The sequence below is a fragment of the Pristis pectinata genome, chromosome 9 (assembly GCF_009764475.1).
Source record: "Pristis pectinata isolate sPriPec2 chromosome 9, sPriPec2.1.pri, whole genome shotgun sequence".
NCBI lineage: Eukaryota > Metazoa > Chordata > Chondrichthyes > Rhinopristiformes > Pristidae > Pristis > Pristis pectinata.
In genome coordinates this window covers 69,758,556-69,777,521 of record NC_067413.1, presented here as the reverse complement: position 1 = coordinate 69,777,521, position 18,966 = coordinate 69,758,556, and the positions used below count along the sequence as shown (strand labels likewise).

The window sequence follows — 18,966 nt, the reverse complement described above, 5'->3', positions numbered from 1 at the left end:
TCTCCCGGCAACTGACAGACATTGTGGGCCAAAGGGCCTGTTACTATACTGTGCTGTTCTATGTTCTAATTGCTTCCACCATGTCTGCCTTCAGACTCCCATCATTTCTTGACCACAGACAAGTGGAAATAGTCATCAATAGATGGAAAGAAGCAGTAATTTTAATATGAAAAAACAACAAGATACTAAAAGAACTCAGCAGGCCAGGCAACATCCGTGGAGAAAAACAGACGGTCAACATTTCGGGTCAGGACCCTTCTTCAGGACTGAAGATAGGAAAAGGGGAAGCCCAATATATCGGAGGGAAAAGCAGAGCAGTGATAGGTGGACAAAAGAGGGGAGATGGGATGGGCACAAGATGGTGATAGGTAGATGCAGGTAAGAGATATTGATAGGCAGGTGTGGGGGAGGAGGGGAGTGCAGATCCACTGGGGGAATGGGTCAAAGGTAAGGAGGCAGGCGCCTCATGGGGGGACGGGAGAAGAAAAAAAAAGAATAGGCGAGGAGAAAAAAGAGATAGGCTAGGGAAGGAAAGAAAAGGAGGCATGGTGGCTGTGGAGGGTGTAGGTGTTTTTCTTAAAGTGCGAGAACTCGATGTTCATGCCGTTAGGTTGTAAGGTCCCAAGATTGCGAATGAGGTGCTGTTCCTCCAGTTTGCGCTTGGAATTCTCCTAGCAGTGGAGGCGGCCGAGGACTGACATATCAGTGATAGAGTGGGAGGAGGAGTTGAAGTGACTGGCAAATGTCATCTACTGCATTCAGTGCTCCAAGTGTGGCCTCCTCTACATTGGTGAGATCAAACGCAAACTAGGTGACCATTTTGTAGAACACCTTTGCTCCGTCCGTAACAGCGATCTGCATCTCCCCATTGCCAGTCACTTCAACTACCCCTCCCACTCCATTACTGATATGTCAGTCGTCGGCCTCATTCACCTCATTTTTCGTCTTCACACCTTACAGCCTAATGGCATGAACATTGAATTCTCCTACTTTAAGTAAACCAACCCCCATCCCACCCACCATGCCTCTTTTCTTTTCTCCCCTTGCCTATTTCTTTTTTCCCCTCTCCTCTCCTCCCCCCATGGGGTGCCTGCCTCTATACCTTTGACCCTTCTCCCAGTGGATCTGCTCTCCCCTCCTCTCCTTCATCTGCCTATCACTATCTTACTATCTCTTACCTGCATCTACCTATCACCACCTTGTGCCCACCCCATCTCCCCTCTTTTGTTCACCTATGACTGCTCTGTTCCCCCCCCCCCATAATGGGCTTTCCATTTTGCTACCTCCAGTCCTGAAGAAGGGTCCTGACCCGAAACGTTGATCGTCTGTTTTTCCCCACAGATGCTGCCTGGCCTGCTGAGTTCTTTTAGTATCTTGTTGTTTTTTCCTCAAGATTCCAGCATCCGCAGTCCTTTGTTTCTCAATAATTTTAATACTTACAACTAAAAACCAACTAGAATATACAATGCAACTGATTCAGTAATTTGAAAGACAACTAGTTGTGTATGTTATTAGATAATGTTGCTGCTATCATCAGCCAGGAAACAATACTAATTCTGTACAGGTTTTGTATCCAACAAAAAGCAAAATTATCTTAAAAAATGATTGTCTATATTTATATGCTGATAGCTTAATTGTAACACTAACAGATATGATGGCAAACCGACCTATGATGGCATATCAGTTCCAAGGCACTCACCAATCCCTCCACCTCCCACACACTGTCTTCGGCAGCTGCATATAAAACTTCTGTGCCAATGCCCAACAAATCTCATAGTTCAGTTTTGTCAAACTTTGAAAGGCGCCAAATAATGAATGGAAAATCTTGCCCACTGGGACTAACTGATTACAAACTGCAATCCCATATTATTTTTAGGCTAAACATATGAACTTAAGTGATTATATTCTGAATAAAATTAAGTCTCCGGAAAAAGAGTTGCTCCTATTCTCACTTTCAGCTTACTTTCTCTCATATTCACTTCTGCTGGGATACAATTCCATGGACACCAAGTACCACCAGACCGCTGACTGAGGTACCCTTTCTTCATGCAAGATTATGCAGGAAATATTTATGGGCTGTTCAATCATGATGGAAATCCCATCTGAGACCAGACTCATCCACAGTCAATATCTGTACATGACACACATACACTGCGTATATTATTCATAGTTTTAAAGTTGAATGTAAAAGTGCTGGCTGTTTTTGTGCTCCTTGTCTAAGTAGCCAAAACCAGAGATAACCCTTGAATTGATTCCTTTTTAATATGCTTACAGTAATTTCTTAACTCTGAAAGGAAAAACAAATAATGGTTAGAAATTGTCTTCATTACCTGTAAGGCATTTCTCTCAGCCATTTTCTATAAACTTCACTGTGAGAAGGCAAATAATCCAGACTCTCATGTGATGCCAGCCTCTCTCGATCCTTCTGTGTGTACTTAACTCTAATCAAATCAGCCCCAGCATTTCTTCTCTGAACATTCAGTTTACCTATCACAGGTCTGATCAAGGGATCTTCCTCAGAGTCCCTCCATTTCTTGGTAGGCTTGAACAGAGAAGTCATTTAGCTCCAGTAGCTTTCAGAGTCTCTGCATCCAGCTTCAAAAATTCAAAACAGGTGCAATACTGTCTAAAGCATTGAAGAATTCTCAGTGCTCACCATATAAAGAGAAAATGATGTTGGAACTAGACTTTGGTTGATTCCTGTAATGAATAGAGCCATCTGGTGAGAGCTTCCATGAACCTGCTTTTTCTAGTTTTGTCAGCAGATATGAGTCAACAGAGGCACAGCTTTCCTAATAACATAGAAATTGCTAGGTGAAAGAGGATCACATATAGGTTACATGATATTGTGTAGTAAACTAATGATTGCAACCAATCTCTGGTAGTTTGTCTACAATAGAGACAGAAGGTGCTTTTAGCTCATCAGGCAATGCCAGATCCCAGCAGAGCAATCCCATCAGATCCACACCTCTGATTTACATGCATACCTGCAATTTATTCTCCCTCATATGCTTATCAACTCCCCTTTGACTCTTTTGCCACTTACCTAGACTAAGCAGTAATTTACAGCAGCCAAATAACCTACCAGAACATCTTTGGGAATGTGTAATGAAACCAGACTACCTCAGAGAAATCCACGTTGTTGGGAGAATATTGCAAGCTCCACACAATCAACACCTGAGATCAGGGTCAAAGCTGGGACCCTGGGGCTGTGACACTGCAGCACTGCCATACTGCCCTTAGGAACATCAGTGATTTGACCCCGATCCATCAGTGAGATCTTGGCCAAACTGTGACCTTAACTACATATCTCTTAACACCTCTGAATTGCAAAATTCTATTTAAAAAAAAATTGACCAGATTTTAAAATAACAATTTGCCCAGCATAAATTGCCACTTGCTGAAAGGTTTCAAACTTTGACAATCCTTTGCATCAAGAAATGTCACTTGTCTTGAAAAGTCTTGGCTCTAATTTTTAAACTATTTTGTTCTGTGTTCCCCAACAAGAAGAGATAGTTTCTATCAATTCTACATAATACCTTGAAATCTTTGATTAAATCACATCCTAATCTAAATTCCAGGACAGTTATTCCTTGCTCTGGTGTTCTCATTTTCTAATTTAACTCCTGGAGTCCATGTACCATTTTGGTAATTCCAAGATCACTCCCTCCAAGGCAAATTAAGCCTTTAAGGTTCAAAGAATGGTGTGGGTTTCCATCAGAGTGCAGAGGGATCTGTCCTATGGAAAGAGGGAATTGGTCTGTTTGAACCTGGCACTGGCAATCCATTCAGTTCACTGAGATGAACAGTAGTCAGTTTGTTTTGTGTGCAGAGCTGCTTTAATTTGATTTTTCTTTTTTTTAAATGTTTGGTTGGTTTTGGGTGTTTTTTCATAATTCTAAATCAGGGTTGGCAACTTGCTGTTTGTCAGTTTTATTCACCATTTTTGTGGGTGGATGTTCGTTGCAAGGTTGGTACACACAAGGGCTCAAGTAAGGTGCTGATAACATTAGCATGCTCATTTTATTGGTTAAAGGACAGAATAGTAAGATTTACTTGTTCACTTGTAGGTTGGCTGTTATTGAAGTGTTGCAAGGTAACCTGTGAGGGAAAACAAAGTCTGAAAATAGAGACATTAAATGAAGGGGTAAGTTGCTGCTCATATTTGGGGAAAATGTGAGGTTGTACAGAAAATGATTAGTCTTTGGTGTTCAGAAGCATTATATGTTCTTGCACATGAAACACAGGCGGCCAACACATTACACCAAACTATTAGGAACTAAAATGAACATTTAGTTCAAAGGGGTCACAGTATTACAGCAAGGAGCAAAGGCTTTTAGATGACACTTAACAGTAACATGCATTTTGGTCTCCACATTCTAGGAAATAATTTATCATACAACTGGTGCAGCAGCAGCTTCCAGTATTTATTAGAAAGAATACTGAAATAAGGGTTGCACAATCAGGAGGAATTGAGTATGATCTTGGGGTCCAAGTCCATTGCTTCCCGAAAGTGGCTATGCAAGTAGATGAGATGGTAAAGGTGGTGTACGGCATGCTTGCCCTCATTGGTCAGAGCATTGAGTATAAGTGTAAGGAAGTCGTGATGCAGCTATACAAAACTTTGGTTAGGTCACACTTGTAGAGTATTGTGAGCAATTCTGATTGCCCCATTATGGGAAGGATGTGGAAGCTTTGGAAAGAGTGCATAAGAGGTTTCCAGGATGCTGCCTGGATTAAAAGGTATGAGCTATAAGGAGAGGTTGAATAAACTTGAGTTGTATTCTCCAAAGCATCAGAGGCTGATGGGAGACCTGATAGAAGCACATAAAATTATGAGAGGCATAGATAGGATAGACAGAATCAAGTACTGGAGGATATGCATCTAAGGTGAAAGGGAGAAAGTTTTAAGTAGAGATACAGGGCAAGGCTTTTTTCTTAACAAGTGTGATAGGTGCCTGGAACCTGCTGCCAGAGGTAGTACTGGAAGCAAATACGATAATGGCATTTAAGAGACTGTTAGAAATATGAAAATGCAGGGATATGGATCATGTTCAGACAGAAGAGATTTAAGTTAATTGGGCATTGTGCTCAGCCTAGACATTGTGGGCTGAAGGGTCTGTTCTTGTACTGTACTGCTCTTTTATTAGACCATATTCTCTGGAATTCAGAATAGGGAGCAATCTCATGGAAATACAGAAGATTATGGGCACTCAGTTGGGTAGCATAGTCTCAAGGGATTGGACATTTATGACCAAGACATGGAAAATTACTTTCACTTGAGGGCTGTGAACTTTTTGAAATGCTAATCCAGTTTATCTTCATTCTCTCAAAGTCCAGTTGTTGAATATAATCAAGACATTGTTTTAACATGGGGAGGGGTCAAAGATTATCTTACTGAATGGCACAGGAGGCTTGAGTGGCCATATGATCCATTTCTATTTAATTTTTCCCTCCTATAGTTGAGTTGAGAACAGTTTTGTGTAACTAAAGGCATGGTATGACAAGGGCTTTGCATTGTTGCATTCCAGTTCTCTGAGAACAAGGGTACCTGAAAATAACCTGTTTTTTGTTTATTTAAATATCATGGACTTTTGTTTTAAAAAAAGTCCCAGTTTCTAGCTTTTCACCATTTGGAGAGCACACTGAAAATATCATTTTTAGGTCTAAAGACATTCACAATGTTATGCTTCCATTCACTCTAAATCCTGTGTCTCTATACATATGTCATCAGAATAGTTGTCTGTGTAACTGTTTATCCCACCATTAATAAAGCTTGTGAATAGGTGAGGCCCCAAAAGCAGATCCCTTAATGAGGTCACAGAAGAACTTTGAAATACTTTCCAAGTTAATTCCAGTTCTAAGCCCAGTGGGCAGCAGGCAGTAAGTATTCAATTCTTAAAATGCTGTATGATGGCAGGCTGCAATTTCAGTCTCTACTTCGTAATTGCCAATTTCACTGAGAATTGCCAGTGTAGCAAGAGAAGAAATAGTAGAAAAAGCATTTCCTGCCAGTTATGTAAATCACCATTTTAAAAAAGTTGCCAAGGACTGTAAAGACAGTTAGCACTCTTTTAAATTTTACTATTTATTAAATGAATGCAGCCACTTTAAGTTTTGTCATAAACTTCAATGGAAAGCCTCACAAGAAAGTAAACTTCAGACAATATTACCCGATTTTCTTTTGACAAGATCATTAGCAGCTTTTAGTCTGAGAAATGTATTACTTTACAGGATTCAAGGAAAACTCAGCCTAGTTTTTTTTTAGCTAATCAGACAATTTGTCCCTCTGGGAACAATATTTTTAAAAAAAAGTTGATTAGTTTTATTCCCTCTCCTCCCCCCCCCCCCCAACATGACACCAATAAAGTGTTCTGAAACTGTAACTATCCGAATTATGTTGCCACTAACTTTAAAACATTTGGTCAAACAATTACCCAATCCACAGAAGGAAATAAAATCTCACTGCATCTTATTCACATCTTCAATACTAACTTTAATCTTAGCAAGTCCTAACTATACACCGATACTCTTCTCGCAATTTCGAATGCATGTTGTGGCAGAACCATACTGTAAACAAATGCAATATACTTGATACACTGAGCTGCTTATCAGAAAGTAATTTCCATAAATACAAATATTAAAACAATCCTCAACACACTGACATTACAATTAAACAGCAGCAAAATAATGAGCAAAAACTTTCAACAATTCTTGAGCTTTGTTTGCATAACATACATGACAACCTAAATTGTAATACAGCTCTCTTTCATCGAGAAGTTCCAGAACATGCTATTATATACACCAACTACTGCCTTTATTAACCAATTATCTTGCATAACATCTATGATCAAGCAATAAATGACTTGGTTTCACTCATTTTTATCTCTGCCCCATCAATGTAAATGTATAGATTCTAAGTTGCTTTTGTATCACCAATATCATTGACTTGATGAGAGTAATAAAGCTACTCTGCCCCACTTCTGAATTTATCTTGCTTGGAACATCACTGTGGGCATACATTTCAAGACTTACAGATATCTAGATCTATTTTTGTGGATAGTTATTATTGTGGAAAATTGATAGCAAGAAGTGAGGTTTCGAAGAGTGATTTTGGATCAATTATAATTAATTGCTGTAAGTTTGTCCTTCAGGGGGCTGTGAAATCTTCACATTCTCTTTGCACGTCATCATACGCCGTAGGTCTTGAAGTACAGCCTTAATACTATAGGAATTTTGCCACTTTGATAGAACTGGTATGCTACGTGAATCCACCTACAAGAAAATAGTAGAAGTCAAATAAAATGCACACAGTTTTTGACATCCAACTAAACCAAGAGTGCAATATAAAAAGGTACAATAACCCAGAGATTGTGGAAAATAAATCAACCTTTACAATTGCCAGGGAATTCACAAATCTAGACTATGAAAATTAGCCAGATCTCATTGGCTGGATCAATGGTAGTGCAGAGATGAAAAGTACACATACTGTGCAGAGTACACAAAAATAGATTAGACTCGAACTTACTAGGGTTTCTTAAATTGACATTATTAAAGGTCAAGTGAAACTGCACATTAGTTAAAGTAGTTACATTGCAAAAATTTCACAGAAGCATGAACAAATCTGACACCAAAGCAAATAAGAAAGTTAGGAGGGTTGATGAAAAGCTTGGCCAAATTATTAATGAGGAGTGGGTGGCTGGTGTTTGGCGAAGAGGAGAATTTTTTATGATATTAGGCTCACCATGCAGTCATGTGTGGACACACAACTTGTGTATGTGTTCATGTTTACATGCGACGATGTGCATTTATGTGGGGCAAGGTAAAAACAAATTATTCAATATCAGGAAATGAGGCAATTTAAAAAAAATAGAGGTAGTAGGTGCTTGGAACACACTGCCAGGGGAAGTGGTGGAAGGAAATAAGATAGCAACATTTAGGAGGTATTTAAACAGGCACATGAACAGCCAGGGAATAGAAGGATATAGACCATATGCAGGCAGATGGGATTATTTTAAATTGGCATTATGTTCAGTACAGACATAGTGGGCTGAAGGGTCTGTTTCTGTGCTGTACTCTTCAATGTTCTGAGTGTCAAAGTGGATCTTAGCTCTGCCATTCCACTTGATTAAATGCTTTTGCTCATATTTTCCACTTACATATTCGTCAAACCTTGCTTTAACACTGAACTCTTCATGGAGTCCAAGAGAGCAGCAACATTCCACAGCTTGGCAGCTGGGAAATATGTTAATTTCCGTGACCCCCCAAACATTTGGAATGAAGAGAAGAAAAAAGGGACCAGTTTCAGGTCACCAGATTTTTTTAAAAATTGAGTTAATTTTAATGTATTTAGTTTTTTTTGCATTTAAGTTTCAAAATAATAAACAATTGCATTTTTTAAATTAATATTTTAAAGGTTTTTCGCATGCTGTAGAGCTCAACTGACTCAAAGCTTTTTCGTGGAACTTACAATCTGAAGGTCCTACTCAAAGTTAAAGCATAGTTAGCTGACTGACTCTTCATTCCCAGGAAATTGTAATCCATAGAATTTCCCCATATTAATAGGGGAAAAAATTGTAGCAAGTCATCCTTACCTTTCTTATACATCCTTAACAGCTCATTTTCAAACTATTTATGGAAAAAGCACACATGCTGATCACCTATCAATGTTTTTAGACAACAATAATGTGCCAACATTAAACAAGACACAGTTGAGAAGGAAGTAAGGAAACCTTCCAGATGGTCCCTGATGACTAGATATTAACAGGCTGAGTTACAAAGATCTTATAGTTCCAACATAACATTAAACAAAGATTAGGTATTAGGTCACTCACCATTCCATTGGAATTATTGATTCCATTCATATTTATTTTTGTTACAAATCTAACAGTTGGAGCTACCTCTGGATATTTACTTCCACACTCTATTTTCAGGCTGTATATTCTGTTTTCAAAGCAAGTCTGAAATAAAAACATTAGAAACTGTAAAATAAATGCCAAAGCAGCAACACCAAATGTTGAATTTTGAATTATGAATTGCATCTCAGCAATCACCCCCAGTCCGGCATTCTATCAGCATAAAGAAATGTTAGGTTTTTAATTTGTTCAGAAACAAGTTTCAATCTTAGCCATTCACAGCACCTCCGCCAACTTCTCTTTTTCAGATAAACCTGAACAACACTCATAGGAGCAGCAGCACTGGACCAAAGACCTCACCTAATCTTTCCTTTATTTTGTAATTCACCCACCCACTGAATCATTGCTTCTCATCCAGAAGCACCACCTCAGTAATATTCGCCTGCTGTAGATTACTATTCCACTGATGGGTAATCAACTGTAATTGGAGAAGATTCCTGCCCTCAGCTAAGACAAGATAAAATAAGATATCTTTATTAGTCACATGTACACCAAAACACACAGTGAAATGCATCTATTGCATAGAGTGCTCTGGGGGCAACTTGCAAGTGTCGCCACGCTTCCAGTGCCGACATAGCATGCCCACAATTTTCTCACCTGTACATCTTTGGAATGTGGGAGGAAACCGGAGCACTTGGAGGAAATCCACGCAGACACGGGGAGAACATACTCCTTACAGACAGCAGCCAGAATTGAACCCGGGTCGCTGGCGCTGTAATAGCGTTACGCTAACCGCTACACTACCGTGCCTGCCTGCTAAAGCAGTGGCAGTTGAGGGACTATCAAATTAAAACTATGCTGCTTTGAGTAAGATATCCAAATGTGTCATATGGTAATTCCACTACATATAGCTAGTAGATTACTCGGTAACACCAGTTTTAGTCCACTATTTCTTCAGGCTCTCTTTTCGGGATTGCAAACTTTGTAAATATTCCATCTACATAACTAATGGCTTCACAGACTGGAGCAATTTAAAACACACTTACTGGTGTTCAGTGGCTAATCAGAGTTTCAAGCTGGATCAAGGGTTATCAGCTACACACACTTGCAGTTAACTATGTCAGAGTCATACAGCACAAAAACAATCACTTCAGCCCACTAGGTCCACAACCATCTAGCATTTAATTACACTAATCCTACCCTATTCTTGGCCCATTCCCATTAACTCCCCACAAATGAACACTCACCTATACAGTACACACTAGGGGCAATTTATAATGGCCAGTTAATGTACATATCCATACGTCTCTGGAATGTGAAAGGAAACTGGAGCACCTGAAGAAAACCCACGCTGCCTCAGGGAGAAGATATGTAAATTCCATACAGACAGCACCTGAGATCAGGATTGCTTGGGTCACTGGAGATGCGAGGAAGCAGTTCGACAATGTGCCACTGCGCTGCACTTTCAGAACAATTCAGTGTGCATAATCTTTAAACACCAGCCTCCACCGCTAAGACTACGTTAACAAAAACTGTGGGATTAAAGTCAAGGACAAACACATACTATCCCCATTAAAGAATACCGAGTCAAACATACCAAGGCTGAGAACATACAACCTTCTGGGGCACCTCAAGATGAGGGCAACCCAACAACTGAGCACAACAACCATGTTCTGGACTTCTCAGATACTTTGAAAGAGTCCCTTTAGTACTGTTCACGTCACTATTGGTGCAAATTAACCCTAATGGGAAAGCAGGGAAAAGTATCTCCAAGATTTAGCACAAAAAAAAAGAAAATAGTATTTTTACGTTAGTTATTTACTGACCCTGGGTGGCCCAATAATCATTCCTGTCCATCGTGTGAGTGTCATATCTTCATCATCCTCGAGGCCCCAGCTCACTGTCCCATCACCTACTCCTTTTTGGCCTTCTTCAAGCTCTTCCAGCAAACAAAAATTACGAGGAACTGTCCAACATAAAAGTTAGTTGTTAAGCCAACTTCAAGACTTCCAATAATGCATGAAAAAGGTTGAGGTCAGAATGACTTATTTCTTTAAATATATGTGTTCTTTCAAATGTAACAGAATATACAATTCCTTAAGAAACTTACGCAAATTTTGCAATGTTTTCAGCTGTCTTTAAATATAAAAGTTATCAACCATCTACAAAAATAATTTCAGAATGGATTTCATAATCCCAGATTCTTGCAATGATGTTTCTACTACCTACCAAAGCTTGGAATTCTCTCCCTTAGCCTCTTCTATTCCAAGCTATGCTTTAAAACCCATCTTCAGATCACCTGTTCCAATCTTTCATTTGGCTCAGAGACAAAATTTATTTGATAACAATGGATACTCAGTGACCAGGCAAAAGTCTTCTTTCTTCTCTTTCTTAATGGAAAGAACTGGGGATAAAGGATATGGAAGCTAGGGCAGTGATACTTTCCACGCAAGATGTGGGAGATCAGGATAGTTCCAAATCGCTAGGAAGCATCTGGAATGCAGAAAATGTTATAGATAGTATACTTAGTGAGTGGGTCACACTTCAGATACAAAAAGATGGGTGACTACCAGAAAGGGCAGCAAGTGCAAACTGGTAGAGCAGGAGTTCCCTGTGGTCATTCCCCTCTCAAACATGTATACCACTTTGGAAAATGTTGGGGAAGCTGGCCTCAGAGGAAGGCTGCAGCAACTGCTGAGGTTGTGGCACCACAATTAGCTCTAGGCAAGTAATGAAGGGAACCAACAGGCACTGTGGTTGAGAGCGAGACTCCAGAATTGTATGTTGCCTCCCCAGTGCCAGGATCAAGGATGTCTCAGATCAGGTAAAAAGGAGAACAAGAACAGCCAGGAGGTACTAACAAAGGTTCTATAGCTTAGAGCATGGATCAGCATCTGATGTTATTAGAATCACAGAAACATGGCTGAGTGAATGGCAGGATTGGGAATTTAACGTTTCAGATTATAGAAATTTCAGTTGTGACAAAGGGGAATGCAGAAAAGGGAGGAGTTGCACTACTAATTAGGGAAACACAAAAGGTACTAACGACATGGTAGAAAGAGGGATGAGGTTTAGGGAGCTAGGCAGAAGGTTAAAAAGCAGAACGTCTAGGGCCATAATTCAGGATTAATCCCTGTACCACATGCCAGTGAGAGTAGAAATAGGAGCATTGGACACATGAATGTGTGGCTAAAGAGCTGGTGCACAAGGGAGCGCTTTAGATACTTGGATCATTGGGATCACTTCTGCGGTAGGTAGGACCTGTACAAGAAGTACACATTACACAAAGTGAAGGGGGACCATTATTCTTGCAGGAACATTTGTTTATGCTACAAAGCTGGGTTTAAACTAATTTGGCAGGGGTTTGGGAAACTGAGTAGCATTGCAGCAGATGAGGAAAAAAAATGTAGTGGATAAATCATAGTCGTCCAGTAGGCAGAGCAGACAGAGACAGGTTAGGGAGCACAGTGGGCTGGTAGGCTCAACTACATTTACTTTAATGCAAGGAGCCTCATAGGTAAATCAGATAAGCTTAAATGGACCAGCATTTGGAATTATGTTATTGCAATCACTGGTTACAATGATGATTGAGTGAACATGGTTGAGTGAAGAGCAGGACTGGCAGCTTATTGTTCTGGTTATAGACATGACAGAGGGAAATGCAGAAAAGGAGAGATGCACAACTAATTATGGAGAACATAACAGCAGTACTTCGGGAGGATATCCTGGAGGGATTGTCCTGTGAGGCCATAAGAGTAAAACTTGCGAAGAGAGGAGTGATCACTTTTCTGGGGTTATACTATAGGCCTCTCAATAGTCAGCAGGAATTAGAGGAACAGAGAAGTAAGCAAATCACAGAAAGGTGCAAGAGCAGTAGGATTACAGTACTGGGAGATTTTACCTTTCCAAACACTGACCAAGATTATCTTAGTGCAAGGGGCTTAAATGGTGAAGAATTTGTTTACAAAGTTTGTTAAGAAAGTTTGTGACAATATCTAGAAAGAGCAGTACTCGACCTTACCTTAGGAAATGAAAATGGGCAGGTGGTGGAAGTGTCAGTGGGAGAACACTTTGGGGACAGTGACCATAGTTCTGCTAGTTTCAAGGTAGTAATAGCAGGAACTAAGGTTGGTCCTCATGTTAAGGACTTGAATTGAGGGAAGACTGATTTCAATCATGTAAGAGAGGCCCTGGTGAAAGTAAATTGAGAACAGATGCTTGTGGGTAAAGAGACAGCTGACAAGCAAGGGCCTTTTAAAAGAGTTAGGAGTTCAGGGCCAGCATGTTCCAGAAAGGGTGAAAGGCAAAGATGGCAAGATTATGGGACCTTGGATGACATTGAAGGCTTGATCAAGAAAGAAAAACATATGGCAGGTAGAGGCAACTGGGATCAAGCAATTCTTGAGGAATAGAGTGTGTAGAAGAGAATTTAAAGAAATTAGAAAGGTAAAATGAGGCCATGAAATATCTTTGGCAAGAATGATTAAGGAGAATCCCAAAACATTCTACATCAGAAGCAAGAGGGTAGCTACGGGAAAAGTGGGTCCCCTTAGGGACCAAAGGGGTAATCTGTGTATGGAGCCTAGTTTTTAAGTGAATACTTCTCATTTGTATTCATTAAGGAGAAGGATATAAAAGATGGCGAGTTCAGGGTAGGGGTATGTGGATAATCTGAAGCAGGTCAGTGTTGAGGAGGAAGTGTTGTTAGACGTCATGGGATGCATAAAGATTGCCAAGTTCCCATGGCCAGATGAGATCGATCCCAGGTTGTAATGGGAAGCAAGGGAAGAGATAACTGAGGCTCTGATGGAGATGTCTGCATCTTTGTTAGCCACAGGTGAGGTGCCAGAAGACTAGGGGACAGCTAATATTGTTCCTTTAAGGGCAGCAGAGAAAAGCCAGGCAACTACGGGCTGGTATGCCTTATGTCAGTGGTAGGGGAAATTATTAGACAAAGTCCCAAAGGATAGGATTTCTGTACATTTGGAAAGGTAGTCGCTAATCAGGGATAGTCAGCATGGCTTTATGCAGGGGAATACCTGCTTCACTAATTTGACTGAGCTTACTGAGGTGGTAATTATGAAGATTGATAAAGGCAGGGTGGTAACCATGTCGATACGGATTTTAGTAAGCCATTTGTTAAAGTCCTACATGGTAGACTATGGCACATGGGATCCAAGGTGAGCCGGCTAATTGGATCCAAAACTGGCTTGGTGATAGGAGGCAAGGTAGATGTGGAAGGATGCCTTTCCGATTGGAAATCTGCAACCAGTGTTGTGAGCAAGGATTGGTGCTGGGATCTTTGTTGTTTGTAGTACAGATTAACTTGGATGTAGGTTTGGTTAGTCTGCAAATGAAACAAGTTGTTGTTGGTGGTGGTGTGCTCAGCAAGGAAGGTTGCCCAAGGCTACAGCAAGATATCAATCAGATGGAAAGTTGGACAGAGAACTGGCAGATGGAATTTAATCCCAAATGAGAGGTGATGCATTCTGGGAAGTCAAATAGGAGCTGACATTAATGTAAATGATAGCATGCTGAGGAATGTTGATGAACAGATATCTTGGGGTTCAAGTCCATAGTTCCCCGAAAGTAGCAACACGGGTGGATAGGGTGGTGAAGGCAGCATACAGAACAGAATATAAAACTTGGGACATTATGTTACAACTTTATAAAACTATACAGGCTGCACATGGAGAACTGTGTGTAGTTCTGATCATCACACTATATGAAGGAAGTGGTTGCACTGAAGAGTGTGCAAAGGAGATTCACCAGGATGTTGCCTGGATTAGAGGACTCTAGTTATGGGGAGAGATTGGATAGGCTGGGTTTGTTTTCCCTGGAGTGAAAGAGGTTGAGGAGTGACACAAGAGATATATAAAATTGTAAGAGAGACATGGGGAAAAAGATTCTGCCTACCTACCCTACCAAAAGCAATAGGGCATAGATTTAAGATGAAAGGAGTTATAAAGGAGAAAGGATTTTCTTCTTTTTAAAGAATGGTAGATATCTGGAAGACTCTGCCTTCACTACATTTAGGAGACATTTAGACAATTATAGGCAAGGCATAGAAGGACACAGACCTGATGCAGGCAAATGGGATTAGTGAAAATGGGTGAATAGGTCGGCATGATTTGGTGGGCTAAAGGGCCTATTTCTGTGCTGTACAACTCTGAATATGATTCCCTCTGCTTCAGAGAACACAAGGTTGGCTTAATCTTTCTTCAATCCCCAAGTTAACACATTCATCATGACCCGAAATGTTATAGAATTCAGTATGGACATCATAGAATACTCATGATTTCTATGCTCAAGGCACCAAAATCTGTTCTATAATTAGAAGATTTTTTTTTAAAAACAGCTTCATATTAACCCTTGAGAACCTTTTAATACTTAATTTTCTCAATGTGCATGTGTATTGTAAAGACGTTTGACATTTTCTTTCCACTTAATCTTTTCCGTCATGATTTCTTAATGTCCAATACAATGTCTGTGAAGTCTTTTAGATATTCAGTATTAAAAGAAATAAAGAAACATTAGCTTATCCTTCATTCCCAAATCTCTTCTAACCTAAAAAAGGTACAGCTCCAAGGACAGCAGCAATTTGGCAACACTAACAGATTAATCAAACAGAAGAGATTCTTTCCTTTGCACAGCAAAAAATACTTGACAGCAATGGAACTTTGGGATTGTCCCTGTGCCCAATCCAATCACAAACAGCTAAAACTGTTAGATCTGTATTCTTGAATTTAGAAGAATAAGGGTGATCTTACTTAAACATATGACCCTAAAGGAGCATGAGAGGATAGATGTTGAGATGTTTCCATTAGTGAGAGAGTCTCAAGCAAAGGAACAATAAGTTGGATGGCCACTTAAAATTGTGGTGCGCTGGAATTTCTTCTCAGAATGGTGAATCTCCAGAACTCTTCTGTTTGGCTGTGGAGACTAGATCACTAGGAGGCAAATACATTTTTTGAAAAATATCAGGGAAATTGAGGACTATGGGGAACTGGCATAGAAGAGTTGAGGCCTAGACAAATCAGTCATGATCACATTTCGCAGGTTTGAGGGGCCGGAAGGCCTATTTTTGCTATTATCGTGTTCCAGTCACTGGAAGAAAATTTGATTACATATTAGAGTCAGAGCTATACAGCATGAAAACAGGTCCCTTGGTCCACCTAGTCCATGCCAACCACCAACCATCCATTTACACTAATCCTATATTAATACCAATTTTTATTCTCCCCATATTCTCATCAACTCCCCCCAGACTTTACCACTCACCTACACACTAGGGGCAATTTACAGTTGCTAATTAACCTACCGACCCACATCTTTTGGAATGAGAGAGCACCTGGAGGAAACCCATGCAGTTACAGGGAGAACATCCAAACAACACAGAGACAGGATTAAATCCATGGTACTGTGAGGTAGCAATTCTACTTGCTGCATTACTGTATCACCTTAAAAGAAATGAAACATCTCAAGTGAGTGTCCAGTTTGGGGTCACTCAATGACACCTGAAACTACCACCAAAACCATGAATGCTTTAAGTGAGGCTTAAATTTACAACCTTGGCATTTCTTTATGTAGGTTGTCCTGAAAATCCACTTCAACATGAAATTTGTTGGAGGCAAGGTGTAGCACTGCAGCATGGTGGATTGGGAAGGTGAGTGCAATGACGTCCTTGTACAATTTCAGATTGCCCTGGGATTGGGTGTGTGGTAGACTTTTTGGTTAGTTTCACAACTTGTAAGTCACCATATAGTGGATGAAGAATGGTAACAAGTTGGAACACAGCCAAATTTTAGACAGTTTCTTCATAATCCCTCCTCCTTGATAGAGGAAAAGACATTCAAGACGCCAAAAGGCCACACAGCAATGGTTGCCACTATTTCTTTTATAATTTGCCAGCCAAAACGATACTCAAAGTGGGGTCTAAACAGGGTCATGACAATTTCAGTAGAACTTACCCACTCTTCAATTCTCTCTAAAAACCAATTTTGATGCTTAATTTAAGTTCTTATTAACTTGCCTACCTCTCACCGTTACCATAAGAAAGACTTTACTGGAACAGGGTACAGGAAAACTGAATCAGATGTTACATTGAAGAGGTGTTGCTATAAAACTACCCTCATTATTACAAACAAAAAACTTCTCTGTAAAAGGATGTCTATCAAAATGCATACATAAAGCAACTGAATTTCATAATTTTGTGAATCCCCAACGTTATGTCCAGCATAAACCCCAGAACGCTTGCAACTACTTGTACGAGCCACATTGAATTATAAACGACAAATATTCTTTAAAGAAACTCGCATTTTCTATAAATGTTAAAGTTCCGCAAAACAGGCTTGGGTTACTAAATATAGTTACTTCCGCGTTGACACAGATGTATTTGCAAATTATTGCATACATCGCAACAAATATGGAACTTTAGTATTTTGCAGTAAAACCGGTCACCAATAAAACAAGATCTACAACACGCAATAGAACGGAAAGCGTTTTTCGTTATTGCTTAAAGGCAGGCAGGAAAGCAGTGTCTCTCGCCAAGGTTAAAAACTAAACATTACAGACATAGGCTGGCGTACTAAATGCAAACAGCGGCAACAGGGAACCCGGCCCCCAACTCCGGCCCGCACATTTTCACCGATGAACCCATCACCAAGTAAGGTCAAGGCCTCCAAACTTCCACCGGACTACACGGAGCGCCTCAAGCCAGCATCGTGCCACCGGCAGCCCCACTCCTCCACCTCTCTGCGGCCAGCACCTGAATTGTTGGCCGCAGCTGCGGCTCGGCTGTCGGGCTACCCTTCCCCCGCCCCGTGCCGTGCCGTGCCGGGCTGGGCCGGGCCGAGCCGAGCCAAGCCGGGCAAAGCAACAGCAAGGGGAAGCTGAGCTGAACCGAACCGAGCCGAGCCGAGCCGAGCCACTCAGAAGTAAAGCCCGGCTCAGCATACACCCCGGACCGCGCGTTACCCTCGCACCTTGGCAGCCTGACATCTTTATCGGAGCCTGAGGAAAACCCGGCGCCGCCGCCGCCGCCGCCCTCACGTGACCAGCGCGCGCACTACCGCCCGTGCGCGCGACGAGAGGGTTGGGCGCCTGCGCACTGCGAATGTCGCTCCGGGGTCGGAAGCCTGCGCGCGCCGCCTTCGGGTTGGGGGGGGCGGGCTTGTGGGATGTGCGCATGCGCGGCTGTTTACCCGCCGCCCGGCTTTGGGTTGGGGGGGCTTGTGGAGTGCGCGCATGCGCAGCTGGTTACCCGCCGCCCGGCTTTGGGTTGGGGTGCGCGCATGCGCGGTAGGTTGCCCACCGGCCCGGCCCCGCTCCTGTGCGGCTGCGGTAGGTGCAGCCTTACCAAGTTTCCACTCGTTCCTCCAGCTTTTAGTCACGGGCCGCTCCCTGAAATACGCTGACCGCACGTACCTCTTTATTTTAATTGGATTAAATCCCAGTTTCCTGCCCAGCAGCGCCGTGAGCCAGGGGGACTCTCACCACATGGTTTGCGGCGGCTCACGCTGCCTCGTAGCAACCGGAGATGAGCAATAAATGAAGGCCCGACCAGCCAGTCACACACCCAATGAATGAATATAAGCACACTATCGATGTTCACAAAAGTCACAGAAAAGGTGCAGCACGAAGGACGCCATTCTGTCAAGTCCTAATAAGCGCAATTCAGCTAGCCCGTCTCCGGCCCTCTCCCTGGAGCACTACAAATCCCGTTATTCATCCAACTCCCCTAGGAATGCTCGAATTGGATCTGCTTCCCCTTTCAGTGCATCCCAGTCCCTTGCCACTCATCGTGCTAAACTCTCCTCGTGTTACTTTGCTTGATTTCCCAATCATCATTTTTCTGTGCCCCCTAGTTTTTGACCCCTCTCTAGTGGGAACAGTTGTCTCCATTCACTCTGCCTGTATTCTTCATGACCTCAGCTTTAAGACGATCTCCTTGTAACCTTTTTTCTCTCAGAGACAACCTCAACTTTCAAGTCTATCCACACTACCAAAATTTCTCACCCTTGGAATAATTTTAGTAAATTTCTTCACCCTCTCTAAAGCCTTTTGATTTTCCCCAAAAATGTAGCACCCAGAACTGGACACAATATTCCAG

At 41.5% G+C, this 18,966-nt stretch overlaps 2 protein-coding genes across 2 annotated transcripts in view; both read right to left on the bottom strand.

Annotated features, from left to right (window-relative positions):
• The window catches only part of LOC127574004 (chloride channel protein A-like), a 67,544-nt gene extending 64,970 nt beyond the window's left edge, over positions 1-2,574 (bottom strand). The window contains exon 1 of the mRNA XM_052022597.1: positions 2,331-2,574. Coding sequence (XP_051878557.1) covers positions 2,331-2,560 — 230 coding nt within the window. The 5' untranslated portion in view covers positions 2,561-2,574. The remainder of the gene's footprint in view (positions 1-2,330) is intronic.
• A 3,495-nt stretch (positions 2,575-6,069) lies between these two features.
• On the bottom strand, positions 6,070-17,964 carry ube2v2 (ubiquitin-conjugating enzyme E2 variant 2). The gene is made up of 4 exons (XM_052022944.1): positions 17,840-17,964; positions 10,682-10,821; positions 8,835-8,960; positions 6,070-7,275 (listed from the first exon to the last, which is right to left on the bottom strand). Exons 1-4 carry the CDS (start codon positions 17,853-17,855, stop codon positions 7,129-7,131), a joined length of 429 nt encoding a protein of 142 aa, XP_051878904.1. The 5' UTR covers positions 17,856-17,964; the 3' UTR covers positions 6,070-7,128.
• Positions 17,965-18,966: the final 1,002 nt, after the last annotated feature.

What these genes read in the sequence shown, in the direction of transcription:
- ube2v2 (XM_052022944.1), bottom strand. An exon ending in TGATTATTGGGCCACCCAGG is followed by an intron (nt 8,961 to 10,681) that starts GTCAGTAAATAA and finishes TTTTTATTTCAG; the next exon opens with ACTTGCTTTGAAAACAGAAT. An exon ending in TCAATAATTCCAATGGAATG is followed by an intron (nt 7,276 to 8,834) that starts GTGAGTGACCTA and finishes ATTTTCTTGTAG; the next exon opens with GTGGATTCACGTAGCATACC.